Source organism: Ochotona curzoniae, unplaced genomic scaffold, assembly GCF_017591425.1.
Source record: "Ochotona curzoniae isolate NIBS_2020 unplaced genomic scaffold, NIBS_Ocur_1.0 scaffold_1852, whole genome shotgun sequence".
In the NCBI taxonomy this organism is placed as follows: Eukaryota; Metazoa; Chordata; class Mammalia; order Lagomorpha; family Ochotonidae; genus Ochotona; species Ochotona curzoniae.
The window spans coordinates 36,836,210-36,857,441 of NW_024467087.1; the positions used below are offsets into that span (position 1 = coordinate 36,836,210).

Consider the following 21,232-nt stretch of genomic DNA (forward strand, 5'->3'; position numbering starts at 1 on the left):
CCCTCTGACCTGCATTCACTTATCTCCTGTGTTGCGTTGGGGACAGATTTTGGGAGCATGATTTTTTGTGATCCCACAGCTCAGCCACCATCTTAGTGTACAGAAACAAGAGGTCATTCTTTACCTTTCTTTAACAATTTATTTATTTTTATTGGAAAGGCAGATTTACAGAGAGAAGGAGAAACAAAGAGAAAGATCTTCCATCTGCTGGCTCTCTCCCCAGAGTGAGTGATGGCTGGGAGCTGAGCCAATCCAAAGCCAGAATCCAGGAGCCAGGAGTTTCTTCCAGGTCTCATACATGGGTACAGGGTCCCAGGGTTTGGGCCGTCCTTTACTACTTTCCCAGTCTAGAAATAGGGAGCTATATGGGAAGTGGAGCAGCTGGAACACGAACTGGTGCCCATATGGGATCCCAGTGCTTGCATGGTAAGGATTTTAGCTACTGATTCATTGTACTGGACACCATTCTCCACTTTTCTAATGTTGGACATTGATGTTAAAAGAAAAAAAAAGACATGCAAAACAAAACAAAACAAACAAACAAAAACGTAACAAAACACTGGGGCTAGAACTGTGGTATAGCAGGGTTAAGCAACAAGCAGGAAGGCATCTGATATGAGTTCAGGTTTGTGTCCCAGCTGTTCCACTTTAGATCCAGCTACCTGCTAATGAAGATGATAGTTCAAGTACTTGGGACCCTGTGACTCACAGGGAAGATCAGGATGGAATCCCAGGCTCCTGACTTCAGCCTGGTGCAGCATAACCTTTGCTGCCCTTTGGGAGGGTGATCCAGCAGATGGAAGAATCTCTGACTCTTCTACTCTCATCCTGTCACTCTGCTTTTGAAATAAACCAGTCAATAAATTACCATGGTAATAAATACCATGTGAATCTTTGGAAATATATCTTTGTTGATGTCTCTATTAGAAGAATGTCATCAAGGTGGGATTTCTGGGAGGAATGCTATGAAATTATTTAAAAGCTATGGACTCCAATTGCTTTCCAGGAAATTTTGACAATTTGCAATCCTCCTGGCAGTGTGGAAATTTCTGCCTCACTGCCCATAGTCTCCTTTGAGGAATATCAGTTCATTTTCAATACTTATCAGTCTGACAGTTACATATGATCTAGTTGATATGCTTTGGATGTTCAATTTTATTAGTGAGATAGAGCAAGGCATTTTACTGAACAATTATATTTCCTTTTCTTTCTGGGGGTTTTATGGTTTATTAAAATAAAATATTAGCAAACAAAAATATGGAATGCTTCATGAGTTTGTGTGTCAACCTTGCGTAGGGGCCATGCTAATCTTCTCTGTGTTGTTCCAATTTTAGTATATGTGCTGCCTAAGCAAGCGCTATATTTCCTTTTCTATGAGTTATTTCCATAGCTTTGTCTCTATTAATAGTCAAGGCACTCTTATACATTTATACAGGCTCCTTATAAAATGAAGACATGAATACATTTTTCATTTTTGTCTATGATTTAATTTTGTCAATTATGTTTTTGTCATACTAAAGCAATTTTAAAAGGATTATTTGAAAAGGAGAGCAACAGAAGGAGATGGAGAGTGAAACAGAGAAAGAGAGAGAGAGATTCCATCTGCTAGTTCACTCTTTGAAAGCCTGAAATAGCCAGATCTTAGCCAGCTTGAAGCCAGCAGCCAGTAACTCCATTTGTGTCCCCCACATGGATAGCAGAGGTCCAAGTACTTGACCATCATCTGTTGCCTTACCAGGTGTGTTAGCAGAAAGCTGAATTGGAAGCAGAGGAGTTGGGGCATGAACTGGCACTTTGATATGGGATGCAGCGACAACAGCTTAACGCTGTGTACCACAGCTCCTGCCCATACGGCAGTTCTTAAGAGTTACATAATAAAACCTACACATTTTTTTCTACTACTTTTTAAGAGTGGAAAGTCCTTCCCATCCATAGTTCAGGTGCATAGCACATGTATTTATTATAGGAATTTTATGAGTAGATTTTCTTTAGCTCCAACTAATTCATCTGCAATTTTAGTTGGTACATGAGGGCTCTAATTTTAATTGGCATCACCTAGTATGTCTGTTGCAAACCCAGATATATCGCAGTCCTACTCCCCTGAGATGTCAATTCAGTTCTTGTAGGATAGAACTCAAAAATCTATATTTGTTATACCCACTCTGAGTATAATTATGCTATGTTACCGATGGGTCTTGATCATATTTTGAGAAATTATTATAGGCTGCAGGATAGCCCATTTTGGTATATACACTTTTCATCTCGATCTCTAAATGCTTGAAGCAGCCTCCCTCAATTTCCAGGTCACTACACTATAAAATCCATCCTACACATAACTGCTGCTGCAAGTTCTCTCACAGATGGAGCTGAGCTGGTCCAAAGCCAGGAGACAGGAGCTTCCTCCAGGTCTCCCATGTGGGTAGGGCCCCAAGGATTTGAACCATCCTCTGCTGCTTTCCCAGGCCATTATATAGGATGCTGATTGGAGCAGCCGAGACTTGAACTGGTGCTCATATAGGATGCTGGCACCTTAGTTGGAGCCTTAACCTGCTATGCCATGGTGCTAGCCTCTATGACTTGTGTATTTATCCTTCCTAGCCTCAAGTAGAGTCCTAAATGTGAGGAATGAACACTGAATAGCCATAACTGAAAAAGAATTGTATATGTTATTTCTGAGAACTAATGCTATAACCTTTACCATATCAATTCTTTGCACCAAAGTGAGAATGTTTCACATATTTCTAGCCATTTCACTTTGCTTTGATACGGTTTGCTGATAACAAAGTTAAGCAAAAGGTTATCTTGGTTCCACCTCTAATTTAATACAGCTGTATTGCTTATCACCTATGACACATTCATTTATTGGCTTTCCAGTTGAAGAGTCTAACCTTTTCTATAATATGAGATATTTCCCTTCTTGCAAATACAATGATTTCTGTTTTATAGTAGGACATGCTTTATCAGATTAAATAAATATAAAGGGTTAATGGCTAAATAATTACATTATGGCTGCCTTAATCTCTTTTCTGTCTTTAGCCCTCAGGGTTCTACCTCCTGGAATGACAGATCTGCTTTAAATGAGTTAGCTTGGATGCTCGGAATGGGTGGAGGTGAAACTGAGGAAGGAAATGCCCTTCCCTTTCAATAGATAAGGTGGGATTCAATTGGTGGAGTTTCCAGGGCACTTGACAGAGTGCTAGGTCCCTCAGAGAATGCCAAGATAAGATTCGATAAAGGGGTAGAACGCAAGGAAAAGAAAGGAGGAATGAAGAAAGGAGTACAGCTGACTATAGGAGAAGTATAAGAGGAGCCAGGTAAAAAGACAGCTGGAGTTTCTTTCGCTGACTGAACCTCACTTGCTGGTTCTGAGCAGACCATGTAGGTATGTAACCTGAAACAATGGCTTTGTTGCAGGGAATTTTGACATGGAAGAATGACATCAGTTCTTGTCTCACACAAAAGAATTTTGATGCAGACAATTTCAGTGAGAAAAGTGAAAATTCAATGATTTTAAAAATTATTTTCACTTGAAAGGCAGATTTATGGAAAAAGAGAAATTTATACACACACACACACACACACACACACACATCTTTTATCTGCCAATTCACTTTCCAAATGGCCATAATGGCCAGAGCTGAGCTGAAGCTAGAAGTTTCTTCTGGATCTCCCACGTGGGTGCAAGGGTCCAAGGACTTGAGCTATCCTTTCCTGCTTACTCAGGTACATCAATAGGCACTGGATGGGAAGTGGAGCAGCTGGGAGTCGAACTGGCACTCACATGGGATGCTGCATGGTAGGTGAAGGCTTAATCTACTAGGCCATGGCGTTGGCCCTTAATTGTCATCACAGCACTAAGAAGTAGGTACTGTAACTGTTATGGATTTTTTTTCAGATGAGGAAACTGAGGCACTGAGCAAGAATAGCTTGCAAGTGGCAGATGTAGTTTCTGAACTTTGGTCTGGCTGCCTCTGATGGCTGCCCAGGGCACTGGAGGCGAGGGGTTGGCTCTGCTTCAGACCTGGCATGTGAACCAGGCTTCATCCCAGAACAGGAGGGACCACAGGAGCCAGTTACGTCACCAGCCTGGCAGGATTCTAGCAGACCAATGGCACACCTGAACGGACATTCCTTATATACCTGGGGCATAGACAGTTCCTTGCCAGCCCACATGTCTACAGGAGTATAAAATTCCCTGACACGTATCTCAAGCCACCCATTTCACTTCCACTTTCCCTCCGCTCTGTGCGAAGGGGGCCCAGGAGCGGATTTTCCAACAAAGCTTCTGTTACAACTATGGACAACTTGCTGATATTATTCCACCAACGGGCGGCGGTGGGCGGTCATCATCTATCAGCCTCAATGTTTGCTGTTGCTGTACTCAGCAGGGAGAATGCCGTTGTGTGCACACAGGAAGCATGCTACCTTCAAGTAAATAAATAAAAGAAATAATAGTCTAGTGATTCAAGTCCTTGCCTTGCACACGCCGGGATCCCATATGGGCACCAGTTCTAATCTCAGTAGTCCCGCTTCCCATTCAGCTCCCTGCCTGTGTCCTGGGAAAGCAGTCGAGGACGGCCCAAGGCCTTGGGACCCTGCACTCGCATTGGAGACTCAGAAGAGGCTCCGGGCTCCTGGCTTCAAATTGGTGCACCACCACCTATTGCGGCCGCTTGGGGAGTGAATTAATGGACAAAAAATTCTCTTTTCTCTCTTTCTTCTTCTTTGTGTATCTGACTTTCCAATAAAAATAAAAAATTAATTAAAAATGTTTCCCATTTAAGCTCAATTACTATTAAACACAAAAATTAAACGTCATTGCATGCAGGTTCATTTTAATGTATATTTTATTCTGTTAAAGCAACAAGTATTTACAGGACACACATGTTCTTTTACTTATTTAGCTGAGCTACAAAGCCTCTCCCCACAAATGAGAGGAACCATTGAATGTTTTCTGGGAGCTGGTGAATGAACCAGGATATCAGTCCTGTTTGGGAGTTCTGTAGTTGAAGGGAAGAAAATAAAAATTCTTTCCCTGATAATTTAAGATTTAATAGCCTTGAGTGGAATCCACTTAAGAAATCGGGTTATCATAATAGCAAAATACTTTTTTTGATACACTATAAAAGAGATGGACAATGAATGTCTGGAAACCGCAATGGCCTCGAATCAGTTTCACTTTCCGCAAACCATAGGTTCAGGAAGCCACCTCAGCCCTCATCTCCCGGTTCCTTATGGATGAGATGCCTGCAATACTACCATTACAAAAACCCTTCCTTGGGTTAAAACACCAGCAGCACCTGTGGTGTGGGTAGCACCGTTCACTGGAGTGCAAATTTCATGGTGGTCTTTCCGAGGCTCATCCAGATTCATCAATGAGACAGGAAGGAAAGAGCAGGCGATGGGCAGGATCACAGGAAATGGGGCTGGGGGCAGAATTCGGAGGACAGAGCTGACAAACTATTGGGCTCTAAATGTTTTTGTTGAAGGTCTCCAGAAAAGGGTCCCAGTAGGAGTGGGCTACCCAGGAGTGGAGTAGGTGAGCTGACCTGATCACGGCCCCACCCACGCTGGGAGGAGCCTCACATTCCGCGCCGCCAGTCCCGGGCCGTTTGCGTACGTTGCAGTGGCGCCGTCCCGCGCACCAGGAAATGCGCGCCGTCCCGCGCACCAGGAAATGACTCTTGCCTTGCAGCAGCCCTGTAAGAGGATTTATTGGTAAGGCGCAGGGGAGAGAGGGGGGATAAATAGCCCGGAAAACGCGATTTTACACTTGCTGTACAGAAAACTGCTTACTGCACCAAACTGCTCACGGGGCGGGAATAGAGAACAACGGCGGCGCGGGAGCGGCAACCTCCTGGTGGCTGCGCAAGGTCAGGATCAGCTTAGAGTCCAATGGTGCGACAACTGGTCCCTGCCCAACCCCCAGCCCTCCAGCTCCCTCCCCATCCTCCACTCCCTTCTTTCCAGACCCTGCAGCCTAATCCAATTCAGTGGCAGGCTTTCTTGGCCTCTCCCTTTGTTATACCCATTCTACAGACACTTTGGGCCGAAGTTGCCCTCCCACCCCGTCCCCCGAAAGGGGGAGGAGCTGGTATCCTCTGTGGAGAAAAAAAGTATTTGAGCGCCAGTGGACTGCTAATGGGGGCGCCTTAATCTCCTGCCGGTTTGGCAAGGAAGGGGGAGCAGAGGACAAGCAAGGTCTTTGTAGGTGGCAGGACATTTTACAGTGTCTTTGATGTGGAGCTTCTGAGCCCTGGAAGCCCTGCACAGTTTCTCTGCCTTCCTAGTTAGCTACTTTGGGCTCTCAGGCAGAAGTGGAGTTCTCACACATGCACTGTTTTCCTTTTTTCTGAATTAAAACGCCCTTGGCATTTATTTAAAACAGGAAAAACGGAAAGGAAAATAAGTGCTTTCTTTAAATAGATGTCCCTGGTGATATTAAGAAAGAAACAAACAGAACTCACCTATGCTGCCTTGAAAAATAGATTTCACCACAGAAATGAGGTACATATGATGAAAAACTTTTTACAAGGAGTGATGGCTGGTTGATTGATACCCTAAAATTGGAGGATCCTCACACCAGATTTCCCTATCTGGAGGAAGGCTAGATGGGAAAGGAGATTGCTGCTGAGGTGGAGGACACGTGAACCACAGTCATGGTGGCAGTCACCAGCAAGAGACCCCAGAGCTGAGTGTCCTTCAGTTCCTTTCTGTGCCAACCCCTAGAGTGGTGTACCCCTCCCTTCATCCCTCCTGCTCCTTGCTAGCACCTTCACCCTCCCCTGAGCCAGCTTGATGACCTTCCTCTGTAGTCTGGGGTTTAGCCCCCAAAACCTCACCAGGCCTTTTTTCTTCTTTCTTCTTTTTCTTCTTCTTTCTTTTTCTATATATTTTTTAAAATATTTCTTTTTGGTTCAAAGGCAGCATTGCAGAGACGGGAGAGATTTTCCATCTGCTGAGAGTTGGATTAGCCCTCCCTGCTTGTGCCTGGGAAGGTAGCAAAGGATAGCCCAAAGCCTTGGGACCCTGCACCTGGGTGGGAAACCAGAACAAAACTCCTGGCTCTTAGCTTGGTACTGGTCCAGCTTTGACCATTGGTGTCCGTTTAGGGAATGAACTTGTGGATAGAAGATCTCTGAGTCTCCTCTTCTCTATAAAACTGCCTTTCAAGTAAGAAGAAAATCTTTTGAAAGTATTTTTTAAAAAAATATTTGTTTATTTAAAAGGTAGAGTCACAGAAAGACAAGGGACGACAGGGACAGAGATCTGTCTGCTGATTCCCTCCCCAAATGGCTACACACTGATCCTGGCCAAAGCCAGGAGCTGGGACTTGAACTGGTATGCATATGGAATGCTGACATCATCTGGCAACTTAAGCCTTAGTGCCATAGCACTGGCTCTGCTTTTGATAGTTTTAACAGGTTGTTGGGCATGTGGTAACTTGACCATCTCATCATCCTGCAGGCACGCAAGCAGAGACATGAAAGGTTTTGTGTGTATCTGATGTTTTTAAAAACTTTTTTAAAACTTAAAATGCAGAGTTAGAGAAGAGACATATAGAGAGGTCTTCCGTCTACTGTTTCATACCCCAAATTGCCACAATGGCTGGCTGGAGCTGGGCCAGTCCAGTGCCAGGAGCAGGAAGATTTTTTTCCAGGTCTCCCATGTAGGGGAAGAGTCCCAAGGCCTTGGGCTATCCTCCATTGCTTTCTGAGGCCATTCTAGCAAGGAGCTGAATCAGAAGCAAAGCTGCTGGGACTCCAACTGGTGCCCAAATGGGATGGGGGTGTGAAAGGTAGAGGCTTAGCCTGGTATGCCTGAGTACCTGCCCCTTTGCATTGGTTTTAAAGGTTCCTATATAATTGTGCTTATTATCACAGTAATTTCATGCATTACTATGTCTCACAAATTTTACAGATTGGACACATTGAGGCACAAAAAAAGCCGAGTCACATGCTTTGAAAAAAAGAAAAAAACTGAAGAATGGCGGTGATACTTGTTGAACACCTGTTTTAATCACAGTCTTGAGTAGTTCATGTGTATGAACTCATTTAATTCTCAAGACAGGTGAAATCAGTTGTACTCTTTTTTTAAAGATTTTTCTTTTTAATTGGAAAGGCAGATCAGATTTATGGAGAAAAGGAGAGGCAGAGAGATCTTTCATCTGCTGGTTCACTCCTCAAATAGTCACAACAACCAGAGCTGAGCTGATCCAAATCCAGGAGCTTCTTCTGGGTCTCCCATGTGGGTGCAGGATCCCAAGGCTTTGGGCCATCCTCTACTGCTTTCCCAGGCCATGAGCAGGGAGCCAGATGGGAAGTAGAGCACCTGGGACACAAACCAGCACCCATATGGGAAGTTGGCACTTGTAAGGCAAGGATTTAGCCGTTGAGCTCAGTCCTATTGTTATGGATGGAAATATGGAAATTCATAGTACTTAAGTAACTTACCAAGGCCTACCTGTAGATTAGAACATGGTTCTGAGACCTGTTTTTTTTTTTTTCAGATTTATTTATTTTATTGGGAAGTTAGAGTTAAGAAGAGAGAAAGAGAGATCTTAAATAGGTTGGCTCATTCCCAGATGTCCATTATGGCCATGGCTGGGACAGGCTGAAACCAGGGGCCAGGAACTTCATCCAGGTTTAAATTTGGGCCAGTCTTCTGCTGCTTTTCCCAGACCGTTAGCAACCTGGATTAGAAATATAGTAGCCAGGACTCAAACTGGTGCCCACATGGGATGCTGTCCTTATTACAGAAGGTGGCCCCACCAGCGAGGCCATGTCCCTGGCCCCAAGGCCCATGTTCTTAACTGTGACAACTTGTTGCCTCCTTCTGGGAGGTTTGGTGGGGAGTATAATCATTGACACCTGGATTCTGGGTCAGCTTATATATATTCTGTTAGAAATTTGGAGTGCCCCCAAAATGAATCCATGTCTTGACAATTATTTGCTTCAGTAATTTGCAATCATATAGAATGGCTTATAGGCTACTTACTGTAGCACCTATGTCAGTATCCTCTTAAATAAATATCTATTGTAGCATGCTAAATTAGTAATAATAGGGGGAGCTGTGGCAGGATCTTTGTTAATAAATCCATTGCATATAGTGGACTTTAATACAGCAAGTTAAGATGAAGTACAAGGTGGGGGTCAGTGGCAGAAAGATAATTTTTTTTCTAAGATGTATTTATTTTTATTGGGATGGCAGATTTACAGAGAGAAGGAGAGACAGAAAGATTCCATTTGCTGGTTCACTCCTTAAATGGTTGTAACAGCTGAAGCTGAGCCAGTCTAAAGCCAGGAGCCTGGAGCTTCTTCCGGGTCTCCAATGGCGATGCATGACATAGGGTCATTTTGCATTGCTTTCCCAGGCCATAAGCAGTGAGCTGAATGGGAAGTGGAACAACCAGGACACAAACTGGTATTAATATGGTATGCTGGAGCTTTCAGGTAGAAGATTAGGCAGTAGAGTTATCGCGCTGGCCCCAGAAAAGTGATTTTCACAGCAAATAAGTAGAATGTCACGCCAGCTCCTCGACATTTCAAAAGATGCTTACACAACAATGGACAGGACATGATAAAATAAATAAGCAATAGAGTCCCATGTAGGAGGAAGAAGGATTCCTTTCTGTTTGTGAAGTGAAGCCCTGCACTTGTGTTCCCATATTCACCTGTTTTAACTCCTCCAGCCTTAGTGTCAGAGTTCTTCCCACTGTTCCAACCACCTTCTCCTCTCCTTCCATGTAGCCATCCCACTTAGTTCCATGATGTTTTGAGATACATCATGACAGTCATTGCTAACCCCAAAGATCTTTGCAAATACCATCTCTAATCTGCTAAAGACTCTTCATAAATTATCTTTGTTTAACAAACAACCGTTATATAAGGTAAGCTCTATAACTGTCCTCATTTTCCAGCAAGAGAAGTGAGGTCAATGGAAATGTTTATTTTTCCAGAGGCCAACCAGCCCACTGGTGTTGGTGCCAGGGGACCATCCAGGCTAGATCTATCTACTTCAGGTCTGTGCATTTAATATCCCAGAGCTGTCACTTGTCCCTATTGCTTGCCACTGCCTACCACTTTGCTTTGCCTTAAGCAACAGACTTCCTAGATGTACAGTGTTCATCAAAAGTGTTGCTCTCAGCCTAGTTGGCCCTATACTCTCCTGATTTTCCTCCTGAGTCATAAGCATCTCTTTCTGCTCTCTGAATATTATCTTTCCTTTAGCTTTAGTCATTGGCCTTTTGTTCTCTTAAAGCTGTCTCATACTTAGAGAAATACTCAACCACAATCTAGCCTTGACTTCTCTTTGGAGTTGACCCTACTGCTTCTGTACTTGTTAACATATTTCCATTTGGATATTTTCCTACCATACCAAACACAGTGCATCTCAAATGTGAGCTTTTGTTGTTGTTGACCACCATATTTCATGTCTATTTCTCAACATAAAGCCTCTGTCTACTTATAGTTTACTTCACAGAAGAACCCAATATTTTACTCACGTGTTAACATTTCTCCAAACCTCATGTTGCCTTAATATTTCAGCCTTATTGCCTCTTTTCCCTAATGTGAGTTAGTATTTTAGCCAGGCCAGCCTACTGACTGTGCTCCAAAATATCTAATTCACATAGTTTGCCATCCTTTAGGGTCCCATGCAAGGGTTTACCTGCCCTGGGGAGCTTGCCCTGAGGAATGAAGCATGTTGCATTATTTACTAATATCTTTTCTGTGTTGGCATTTGATCTCCTCAATTGGATTGTGACCTCTGTAACCCTTCTGCTTTCCAGTGTGGCTGGGTGTCTTGCACATAGCACATACTTCCTACAGGTTAGTTAATTCATTGTTGGGATGGAGGGTAGAATAGAAAAAGAGATTAGCCCTACATATGTGTGGAGAGACTTGAATTGTGTCCTAGAAGACCAAAGCTATGTTTTCCTCTGCTTTTTTTTTTAAATTGAATATCTACTCTGTACCAGTGCTGCATTAGGTGCTATGATTCCTTAAAGGTTTGTAGGTGGTGAGGAAGGTTGGCAATTGTGCCTCCATTTCTCGGTTTCTGTACATCCACCTTTCATGCAGGTAGATGGCTGTGTTTCTTGAATGGTGGTAATCAATAGCAGAGGCCCAGTGCCCAACCTGAAGTGTCCTCTCCAGGGTGTCTCTCTTCTCCAAACTGATGCTACTTCCCCTACTTCCCTAGTGTGCCAGAAAGCCACCAGGTTGGTCACAACTCTTTCTGGGCACAGTATGCAAAGGAAATTTCACCCACATGGTAGCCAAGAAATGTCAAAGGGGACAGAGATGTCAGCAGCAGCCAAGCCATCTTGGATCACTAAAAGATTCCTTACAGGAAAGGTGAGGCCTATGCAGGTGGACTTTCTCTTTGGGCAGTCTAAATCTGTGCATCTGCTGAAATTCTGTATTCCTCATGTGACAAATGTGGCACTGCATGGATCTGAAGGGGCACTGAGAGAGGATACCCAGCAACAGATTTTAGGGCATCTGAAGAAATCATGCTTTGGGGTTGCAGAAAATATTTTTGCCTTTGAGGATATTTTTCTCAGAAAGGCAATACTAGATTGGGACTCTGTCTCAATGAACAGTCTGGGGTAGGTGTGCTGGAAGCTAGGGCCAAGAATGGTATTAGATGGATTAGAAATGAAGTGTCCCTTGCAGCCATACAAATACAAATGCACCTTATTTCATGCAACAAATGTATTTTCTAAATCAAATTATATTTCAAAAGCATTAGGGAGGTGAGTTATTTAAAGGAACCCAACAGTGAAGCTTTTTGTAATATGATTAATTATCACCTGATAAATCCGAATTTTTCTTTTATGAGGTTTGTGCATCTGTTCTGCTTTGTTAAGTAGACAACGCCAAAATGGGCTCTTCTCCCAGACTCTCTCTCCCTAGGGGCACGTGAGTTGGGTCTTCTGCATGTTAAATAAATCACCAGAGAAAGTGGTAGCGGGAGGCACTTAAGCATGGTAGGTGCTTGGGACATGTTTATATAATTAATGAAGTGCTGGAGTTATTTGATTCTAGGTTGGCTGATGTTGTGACACCACTCTAGAGGCTGAGCTATGAAGAACAGCTCAAGGTAGGGACCTGGCTTGAATTTTTACCTTTCCTGTCCTACAGGGAATAGCATTAGACTGGGAAGAAGCTTGACCAGGTGCCTGTGCAGGTCCTGAAACTCAATATGTCAATACCTGAAACTTGAACTTAAGGCCTCTCATATTTTCTTGACTCTAGATGCTTGAATACAAATGTCTATTTCCTTTCTTGGCTATTTTATCACTCTTATAGCTTTATGAGTGTGGGTAGTGGTACTCATGCTGTGGCATATATAGCTGCACTTTCCAACAATAGTAGCCACTAGCCACATGTGACTATTTAAATTTAAATACAGTCAATTTTACCCTAATGTTTGTTTTGAGCATGGGAATTTGTTTCATTGGATTGGCATAGTAGGGAACAATTTGAATGTAATACAAATTTCACATTTACTAAAAATACTAGATGAAAGAAGGAAACTACACCCAGCCAAACTGAGCTACAGGAGAACACTGCAAGCACTCCTGACACTACTGGGTCCCTGTGTGTTTCAAGCATGTTATGAGCCACACTCCTCTGAGTCTGGTGTTAGAGCTTCTTGTCCAATTCATGTGACCCTCTTTTACCACTTCATAACTCCAAGCTTCAGCCTTTCAGGTAAGCAAACTTTAGGTCTTAGGGTAACATGCTAGCCTTATTATAGTAGTCATATTTCTGAACCATTTGATTTGTGCGAAATGATGCTGCCATATTTATTAGGTTGCTATCTTTTTTGTGTGTGTTACTGATAAGTTTTAGACTATTGTATGCCTAGCCACATATTTCCCCCATGAGCCTTGGTTGTTTTGGTGTGCATTTTTGCCTAGTATGATATTGAGATACTTATGTCACATTGTAGCAGAATTAACCCTATATATTAAATAAGACTAAGGATTTAGTCCTTCAGCCTCACAGGTCACTTTTTAAGTGCTTACTGGCTAGTGACTACCATATACATACAACATAATGCAGATATAATTCATTTTCATTATAGAAAGCTCTATTGGTCAGCACTGGCAAAAAACCTAACTTCAGTCTGAAAAGTTCAGTAAAATGATGAGCTTACGCCAGAGCTTGCTCTTGACCTTTTTTCAGTACCTTATTAAGTCTGTCTCAGTTCCATTATTCTGGGTTTCTTATCTGCTGAAACCATGGCTCAAGTATTTGTGAGATCTCCTTGGTCTGTTCCATTTGTTGCCTACTCTTTTATGTGAGGCTACAGAAATCTTTCATTTCATTGCTTCTATCCTTTTGCAGGTGAAATTTGAAGCTTAGAAGAAAATTTTATGCAGACTGGAGTCTTACCTCCAAGTGCTCAAAAGAGTCAAGGTCACAACAGCTGCAAAATCCAAGGAACCCTGTTGTTGTCTTCATCCTATTATATCCCTCTGTAAGTCGTCACCATTCTATTCTTTATCCACCAATTCCTCTTTTTTCTGTGACTTTACTATTATTATTGTTGTTTTCCATGACACAGTTTTGTAGGTGTAGGACTTTCTCCTTTCACCTCTCATTCCTCTTAATGGTTCATAAAATTTGCTGACATTTGCTGAGCATTTGGTACTGGGTTCTATGCTAAGTGATTATCATGCACCGTTTATCTTCGTTGTTCTGTTTGTAGTAACTCTGATGGCTTTGGCACTGCCATTTTACAAGTGAAAGACATTGAAGCTCAGAGAGATTAAGTAATTTGCCAAGACATATACACATCTTGAAAGTGCCATAGCTGAGACTGTTACTCGGGTCTGTGTGATACAAAGCCTACTGTATCAATCACTGCACTACCACCTGAGCTGAGCTCACTTGTCTGTGTAACATTGTTTGTGGCTGTGTTCATATTACAGTGGCAAAGCTGAGTAGCTGATAGGTACCATATGGTCTATCAAACTTTAAATGTTTGCTCTCTGGCCCTTGACACAAATTTGCTGACTGCTTAATGGTAAGACTGAAACTTTTTTTGTTATGGAGTGTCTTGATTTTGACCATGAACTATCATATATGTCATTCCTTCCAAGTAAGCAACATTCATGCTTAAACAGAACATTTCTATTTTTCCTCTATTGTTTTCCTTGACTTCATCTGACCGTTTCTTCTCCCTTTCCTGTCCTTCTGTCCTTTCTAGACTGTCATCAACGGCTACCGAAAGAAGTCTACCTTCTTTGTAAACTGAGGTCTGGATGGGAATCCAAAGACTGAAAGATATTATCTGGGAACATGGAGAGGTCAGTAACAGGCTGTGATCTGAAGAAACAGCAAACTGAGGACTGATAAGGAAGGGAAGGGTACAGACACCAGTGACAGTAAGAGTAGAAAATATAGTGGCCTTGAAAAGGAAGTTTCATTGCAAGTCTTTGATGCAGAGCATGATCGATCACAAGGTTGATTGTGGACTCATTCTGGTGAGTAGTCATTGTAACAGTGATAATTACACCCCTGCCCTTTCTTCACGCTCAGTGAACTATATGGCTGATACCTAACAAGCACTTAATAAGTGTTCTGTTGTTATAGCTGCTGTTTCATCATCAGCATCATCATTTTGTGTTAGTTGCTTTTTCTTTTTCACATCCTTATATCCCTGAAAACCAGAGTTTTCTGTGATAAGTCTGCCTTAAAGAAATCAATAGGGGCAGTGTGTTTGGGTGAGGGAAATCTTAATGGCTTGTGTCTGTGACTTAACTTGAGTATCCATTCCAAGACTCCATTCACGAACTTTCTATTTGCCCATTTTTAATATATCCACTTGAAACACCGTCATTTTATGTTAGTCACGCTATTTAATATCCATATGCTTTAAACCACAGTTCATTAGGGCAGGTACTTGTCCTCCCCTCTTCTCTCCCTCCCCCCGTGTGCTGACTTAAATGAGGATGACGTCGATGTTCCTCTTAAAAATGTGAACAGAAAACAGATGTCATCATATGGCACATTTGTGGCATGAGAGAAAATAGTGAGGACTGGCTCCATTAAGAATTAGCTGCTTAATGGCTGGGCCAGGAAGCAATTAGGTTTTCCCTGAAAACTGGCCATGTGCTGGAACAAAGTACTTTACTTCTTCATATCCACATATGTCTCTTTGAAGAGAGGATTTTGAGTTGGCAGACATTTTCTTCTAAGTACTCTTTAAAGAAGAAAACCATATCAGTTAATTCTTCTTGTTTCCTGCAGATGGGAATGTTGTCTGTGTGCGGTGCAGCAATCTGAATAACGTCCCTGAGAAACATAATCAAGTGACTCAGGTAAAAAGCAACCAAGGGCATTATAAAATGATCTGGGGCATTGTCATCTGTCACAGTAGCAACCATGACATTTTAATATTGGAACCACTGTCGGTGCTAGAGAGGAGGGGAAATTCAGAGTGCAGAGAGATTACTGATGTTTTACTGTAGGAAGGGTGAGAAGGAGGGGGGAGAGAACTATGTCTGTTATTGTAAATCTCAAGCATCCAAGGCCGTTAATAATGGTGAAGTGTTAAGACAGAGAGCTACTGGTAAAAGCATTGTAGCCAGTGTGAAGGCTTGACGTAATTGGAAGGTGAGTGTCTTCAGTGGAGCAGAATAGAGCTGTGCCATCAGATGTGGGAGGGACAGTAAATTATCTACATCCTGAAGAGATTTTGATGTTCTTCTGTTTCAAGGACCTTCAGGGCCTGCTGTGTGTTACAGCTGGGGTTACAGTAGTGACTCAGCATGTCAACAGACATGGTGCCTGTCCTCTTGGAACCTGAAAGAAAATAGAAGGCCAAGCCATGTTTAGTGGGAACTGAACAAGAATCCCACCTGATTCTCTAGATCCCGCATTATTCTTTATTTGAAAGGGAAAGTGATGGGGAAGGAGTGAAGGAAAAGAGTGTATTTGCAAGAGAGATTGATTTTTCATCTGCTGGTTCATGTGAGAGAGAGAGAGAAAGAGAGAGAGAGAGAGAGAGATAAAGTCAATTTTCCATATGCTGGTTTTGATGTGTCATACCCCACATGGCCAGATGTGTTCAAGGCTGAAGCTAGGGGCCTAGAACCTCATCCAGGCCTCCCATATAGGTGTCAGTAGCCCAGTATTTTGGCCATCTTCTGCTACTTTCTTAGGACCATCAGCAGGAAGCTGGTTAAGAAAGGGAGCAGCATGCTCTCAAACTAGTGCTCATAGGGAATGCCAGCATTGCAAGCAGTAGCTCAACCTGCTGTGTCACAACATTGACCCTTCCCTATTAGTTCTTAGCTGTATCTACCCTCCCAATGATTTAACACTTGGGGTGCTTCTTCACCCCCAGGATCCTGCTGATAGAACACTGCTCTTTTGATATGACCATTTTCCGGAGTTCTTCCATGGCTCTTGTCAATTGCTTCTTCCATCCTTTGTAGTGACAATTCTTATTTTTAATTTAAAAATTATGTATTTATCTGAGAAGTGGAGATAGTGAGCTCCCATCTGTTAGTTCACTCCCTAAATTCCCTTAATGGCTAGAACTGGGCTAGGTTGAGTTGGGAGTTGGTAACTTAGTTCAGGTTTCCCACATGTGTGATAGGCATTCACTTACTTGAGATCACCACTGTTTCCCAGGGTTCACATTAGCAGGAAGCTAGAGTCAGAGGCCAGAAGTGAGACTCAAACCCAGTCATTCTGATGTGGGATGCAGGCACTTTAACTGCTAGCCTAAACACCCGCTGCTATAGTGACCATTCTAAACTCTTAACCTCTTATTAAATCCCTACCCCATCACTTTTACCCTTGCTCTTGGCAAATGACCATGCCTGGTTGTTCCCTAGGAAATTAAGGCCATTAGATGAGAATTTTCTTAGCTTCTTTGCTTAACATGTTCACATTTTGCTTAAATCATTCCTATTCTCTCTTGTATTCTACCTGTTTCGATTTATGTCCTATTGCTAGTATCCCTGCTGTTTTTCAATACACTTATTACTCCATTTTTATTTTTAACCTCTATTGGCTCTTTTCTTTCAGTCCATGAGCATATGAAATAGCTCTCATTTTTAAGGACAAACAATTCTTGCTTCTATTTCCAACAGTCTGAAATCATCAGTGACCTTCATTTTGCCAGTGCAATAGGAACTTTCTGTTCCTAACTTACTCAATTTTTTGCTGCTTTTTCCACTTATTCCTTTTTTATAATTTTGATTTATTTGAAAATCAGAGTTACAGAAAGAAAGAGAGAGAGAGAGAAATTGATCTTCCCTCTGGCGCACACCACAGATGACCAAGGATGGGCAAGACTAAGCCAATCTGAAGCCAGGAGCCAGGAACTTTATCTTGGTCTCCTATATGGGTGTAGGGCCCCAAGCACTAGGGCCATTCTCCACTGCTTTTCTAGGCTATTAGCAGGCAGTTGCATTAGGAATTTAGCAGTGGGGAATGTTTGATGCTATATGGGATGCTGGTGTCACAGACAGTGGTTTTACCTGATATGCCACAATACTGACCCCATATTCCTCCATCTTAATTCTCCCTTCCTCCTTAGCCATATGTAGCTAATCTCCAAATCTTGCTAGTTTTGCTTTGTAGAAATACTTTGAAGCCTCCACTTCTTTACTGCCACCACCAGTCAAGTCTAATCTCCCGTATTGTCTGCCCTGGACAGTTGTAGTAGTCTCATGAATTTCAATCCTCTTCCTCAGTATATTCTCCACATGTAACATGAGTTAGCTTGAAATTACAAATAACATGCCTCTGTGGGGTTTAAAATTCTGCAGCAGTTAACCAATAGCTTTTGGAATGGAGTTTAGATGCCATGCCTTTGCATTTAAGGATTGTGGTGATAAGCTCTCTAGTCTAATATGTTGCAGCCCAAAATGGTTTCTTCTTCCCATTGGTGTTGGACTAGCTTACCCTGCCATGTTTCTCATTCCTACCTTCAGCCTTCTTCGCCTGGATTCTGCTTATTCTCTGAGGTTCATTTCAATGGTACCAAACCCTGTAGAAAATCCTGTAGCATATGACTCATCAGTCTGATTCAAGATTCCTTTTCTCTGTAATGCAGTTTTGTGCATAGCTGTCTCCTATTGTTAGCGCTCATTATACCATATTGCATTGCTTGTTAGAGCTTCCCATACTGCTTTGTGAACTTAGCAGCTGTACAATATTTAACTTTGCACTCTAGCACTTGAGAGACTCACAAACATAGTGGGTGCTCATCCTGTGTTTGATAATGAATACCTCTTTTTTTTTTAAAGATTTATTTATTTTTATTGCTAAGTCAGATAAACAGAGAGGAGGAGAGACAGAGAGGAAGATCTTCCATCTGATGATTCATTCCCCAAGTGACTGCAGCGCTGATGCTGCACCAATCTGAAGCCAGGAGCTAGGAGCTTCTTCCAGGTCTCCCACTTGGGTGCAGGGTCCCAAGGCTTTGGGTCGTCCTTAACTGCTTTCCCAGGCCATAAGCAGGGAGCTGGATGGGAAGCAGGGCCTCCGGGATTAGAACCGGCCACCATATGGGATCCTGGGGCATTCAAGGTGAGGACTTTAGCCACTAGGCCAGTGAGCCTGTCTCAGACTATCTTCTTCTTATTATTATTTTAATTTAAGATATGCTGGAAACTGCATGACACTGTGGCAGGTGTGGGACACTGGCCAGGACAAGCCATTCTAGCACTCAGCCATGTGGTGAGGGTGGGGGAGGAGTGCAGATTGCCCAGGAAAGGGGGTCTGGGGATTTCTTAGAGTAGGTACCACAGTGGGCATGTTTGACAGGTGAGGAGTATACAATACAGTGTGTATCTCTACTTATAAATCAAATCAGAGATGGACTCCTAATGAAACTGTTAAATATATCTTGACAAAAGGATACTGTGCGTCAGTTATTGGTCATGCCTACAGTGTCAGGATACACTTAAATAGCAGAATGATAGACTTATGACTGATTATAAAAAGGACCATACTATTGTAATGATACGGGGGGAAAATGTGGGGATAGCAGGGTGGAGTCTTGGAGAGGGGCAAGGGAAACTGTATTATAAAATAATAAAATAAATTTTAAAAGGTAGGAAGTAATTTCTGGAGACTTGCACTGACTGTGTCACTGCATTTGCAGGTAGCAAGGGACCTGAGACAAGATGGTCTAGAATGGGGAAGTCTGAGGGCATGTCCTGGTCAGGACAAGGCACTCACACATGTGGGAGACCTGGGCATGGCTCAGTAGCATTACCCACAGTCCACAGATACACACAAAAACTGTGGATGGAGGGCATGCATGGCTGGTCTGGGCTGCAGTAACTGCCCATGAGTGTTGGCAGGGGGTGCGCCATGTCAGGCTGGGCCACAGAAGCTACCAGAATGCAAAAGAACTGTATCTGGGGACAAATTATATACGGGACTTACGGGCTTGTCTGTGGGACTGCAGCACCTGCTGGTTTACATAAGAACTGGAGGTGGTGATGGGTCTCCATGAAATTCACCTGACACTCGCGGGAGCTGGGGCTGGGAGGAGTCCAGGCTGGATGAGGATGTAGCACCTGCCAGCACATACAAAGGCAAGGACTGAGGGAAAACCATGCCAAGCTGGGCTGTGGGGATCTGTGGCTGGAAGCAAACCTGGTAGGGGAACTTGAGGAGTTCCCCTGCTAGGCCATAGCTCTTCTTGCAGAGGTAGGATAACCGGAATGGTGGTGGGCTAGGCCAGGAAAAACTGCAGCATGCTTCAGCATGTGTGTGGGTCAGGATTGGGGGCAGCCCAGGCTTGGCCAGGCCACAAGAGCCAAAGTTAGGTTTGGGCAGTCCTGGGCTGGACTAGGATACAACACTCTCCAGTGAGAGCTGAGACTGGTAACAGGCCATGCCAGACTGGTTTGAAGCATCTGCTGGCATGCACAAGATCTGGGGCTGAGACTAGACCTGGTTGAGGAATTTTGGAAACTCTGCTGCTAGGCTGCAGCTCACATAGGTGAGTATGAAAACCAGGGCTTGAGGCTGACGTGGCTGGGCAAGGCTGCCGTACCCATAGGCATGCGTGCTCACTAGGTCTGGGGTGGACCAAATTGGGATAGGCCCTAGCATCTTCTGGAACTCACCAGAATGGTTGTGGGATAGGCTGGGCTAGACCATGACCCTTCACAGGAGAGCTGAGTCTGGCGGTGGACCAGGCTGGGAAAGGCTGTAGCACCCACCAGTGAGCCATAATAAGAGCAGGCCAGTCAGGCTAGGCCACAGTCGCTACTGGTGAGTGCTAGGCCTAGGAAGAGGCCACGTTAGGCTAGGCTGCAACATGTGCAAGATTGGGCTGGGAGTGAGCCTGGTTGGGGAACTTGGGTAACTCGCCTGCTAAGCTATAGCTCCCACTGGTGTGCACAAGAGCCAGGGTTGGGGGCAGGCCAGGAAAGGCCAGGCAGCAGCATTCATCAGCATACATGTGTCCCATGTCTGAGGGCAGACTGGTCTGGGCCAGTTTGCAGCAGATGCTGGCATGAGTGAGAGCCAGGGTGGGATGCAGGCTGGGCTGGGTTGGGCCATGGCACCTGCCAGTTCATATGAGGCTGGGGCTGGGTATGGGCCAGACTGGACTAGGTGCCGCACCTGCAAGTGAGAGCTAGATGGAGGGGGCAAACTGGGCTGAGCCAGGCTGTAACACCTGCTGGTGAATGCTGAGACGGGGGGTGGGTCACAGTACAGCTGGCACATACAAGACCTGGGGCTGAGAGTAAACATGGTGGGAGAACTGTGGGCACTCCTGTGCTAGACTGCAGCTCCTGCTGGTGAGCATGAGAGCCAGGGCTGGGGGCAGGCTGGGCTGGATTAAGTGGCAGCATCCATCGGCATGTGTATGGACTGGGTCTGGGAATGGGTCAGGCTGAGGTAAGCTGTAGCACCCATAGGTAAGCACGAGAGCCAGGTGGAATACAGGATGGTCCAGGCTAGGCCATTGCACTTCTTGGTATGCGCAAAAACCAGGGCTGGAGGAGGGTCTGGTTGGGGTTATCAGGGGTTTCCCCGATTAAGCCATAACACTTGTTTGTATGTGTGAGGACCAGGCCTGTGGCAAGCTGGATTGGGCTAGGCTGCTGCACCTATAGGTTGCCTGAGAAATGGGGCTGGGGTGGAACTGAGCAGGTAGCTATATCCACTATTGTGTGTGTTGGCTGGTGCAGGTGATGGTCTGAACCTGATTCTGCTGGCACATAAAAATGTCA

General features: G+C 43.9%; 1 protein-coding gene and 1 non-coding gene across 2 annotated transcripts in view; one reads left to right on the forward strand and one right to left on the reverse strand.

Annotated features, from left to right (window-relative positions):
• TRMT2B (tRNA methyltransferase 2 homolog B) overlaps positions 1 to 16,092 on the forward strand; it is a 34,436-nt gene extending 18,344 nt beyond the window's left edge. Inside the window, 5 exon segments of the mRNA XM_040999551.1 lie at positions 5,785 to 5,873; positions 11,203 to 11,357; positions 12,051 to 12,105; positions 14,224 to 14,323; positions 15,267 to 16,092. Of these exon segments, the coding sequence (XP_040855485.1) occupies positions 5,785 to 5,873; positions 11,203 to 11,357; positions 12,051 to 12,105; positions 14,224 to 14,323; positions 15,267 to 15,487 (620 nt within the window). The 3' untranslated portion in view covers positions 15,488 to 16,092.
• LOC121169555 lies at positions 1,252 to 1,358 on the reverse strand. Its single transcript, XR_005885860.1, has one exon. It is a non-coding gene; the product is annotated as a U6 spliceosomal RNA (small nuclear RNA).
• Positions 16,093 to 21,232: the final 5,140 nt, after the last annotated feature.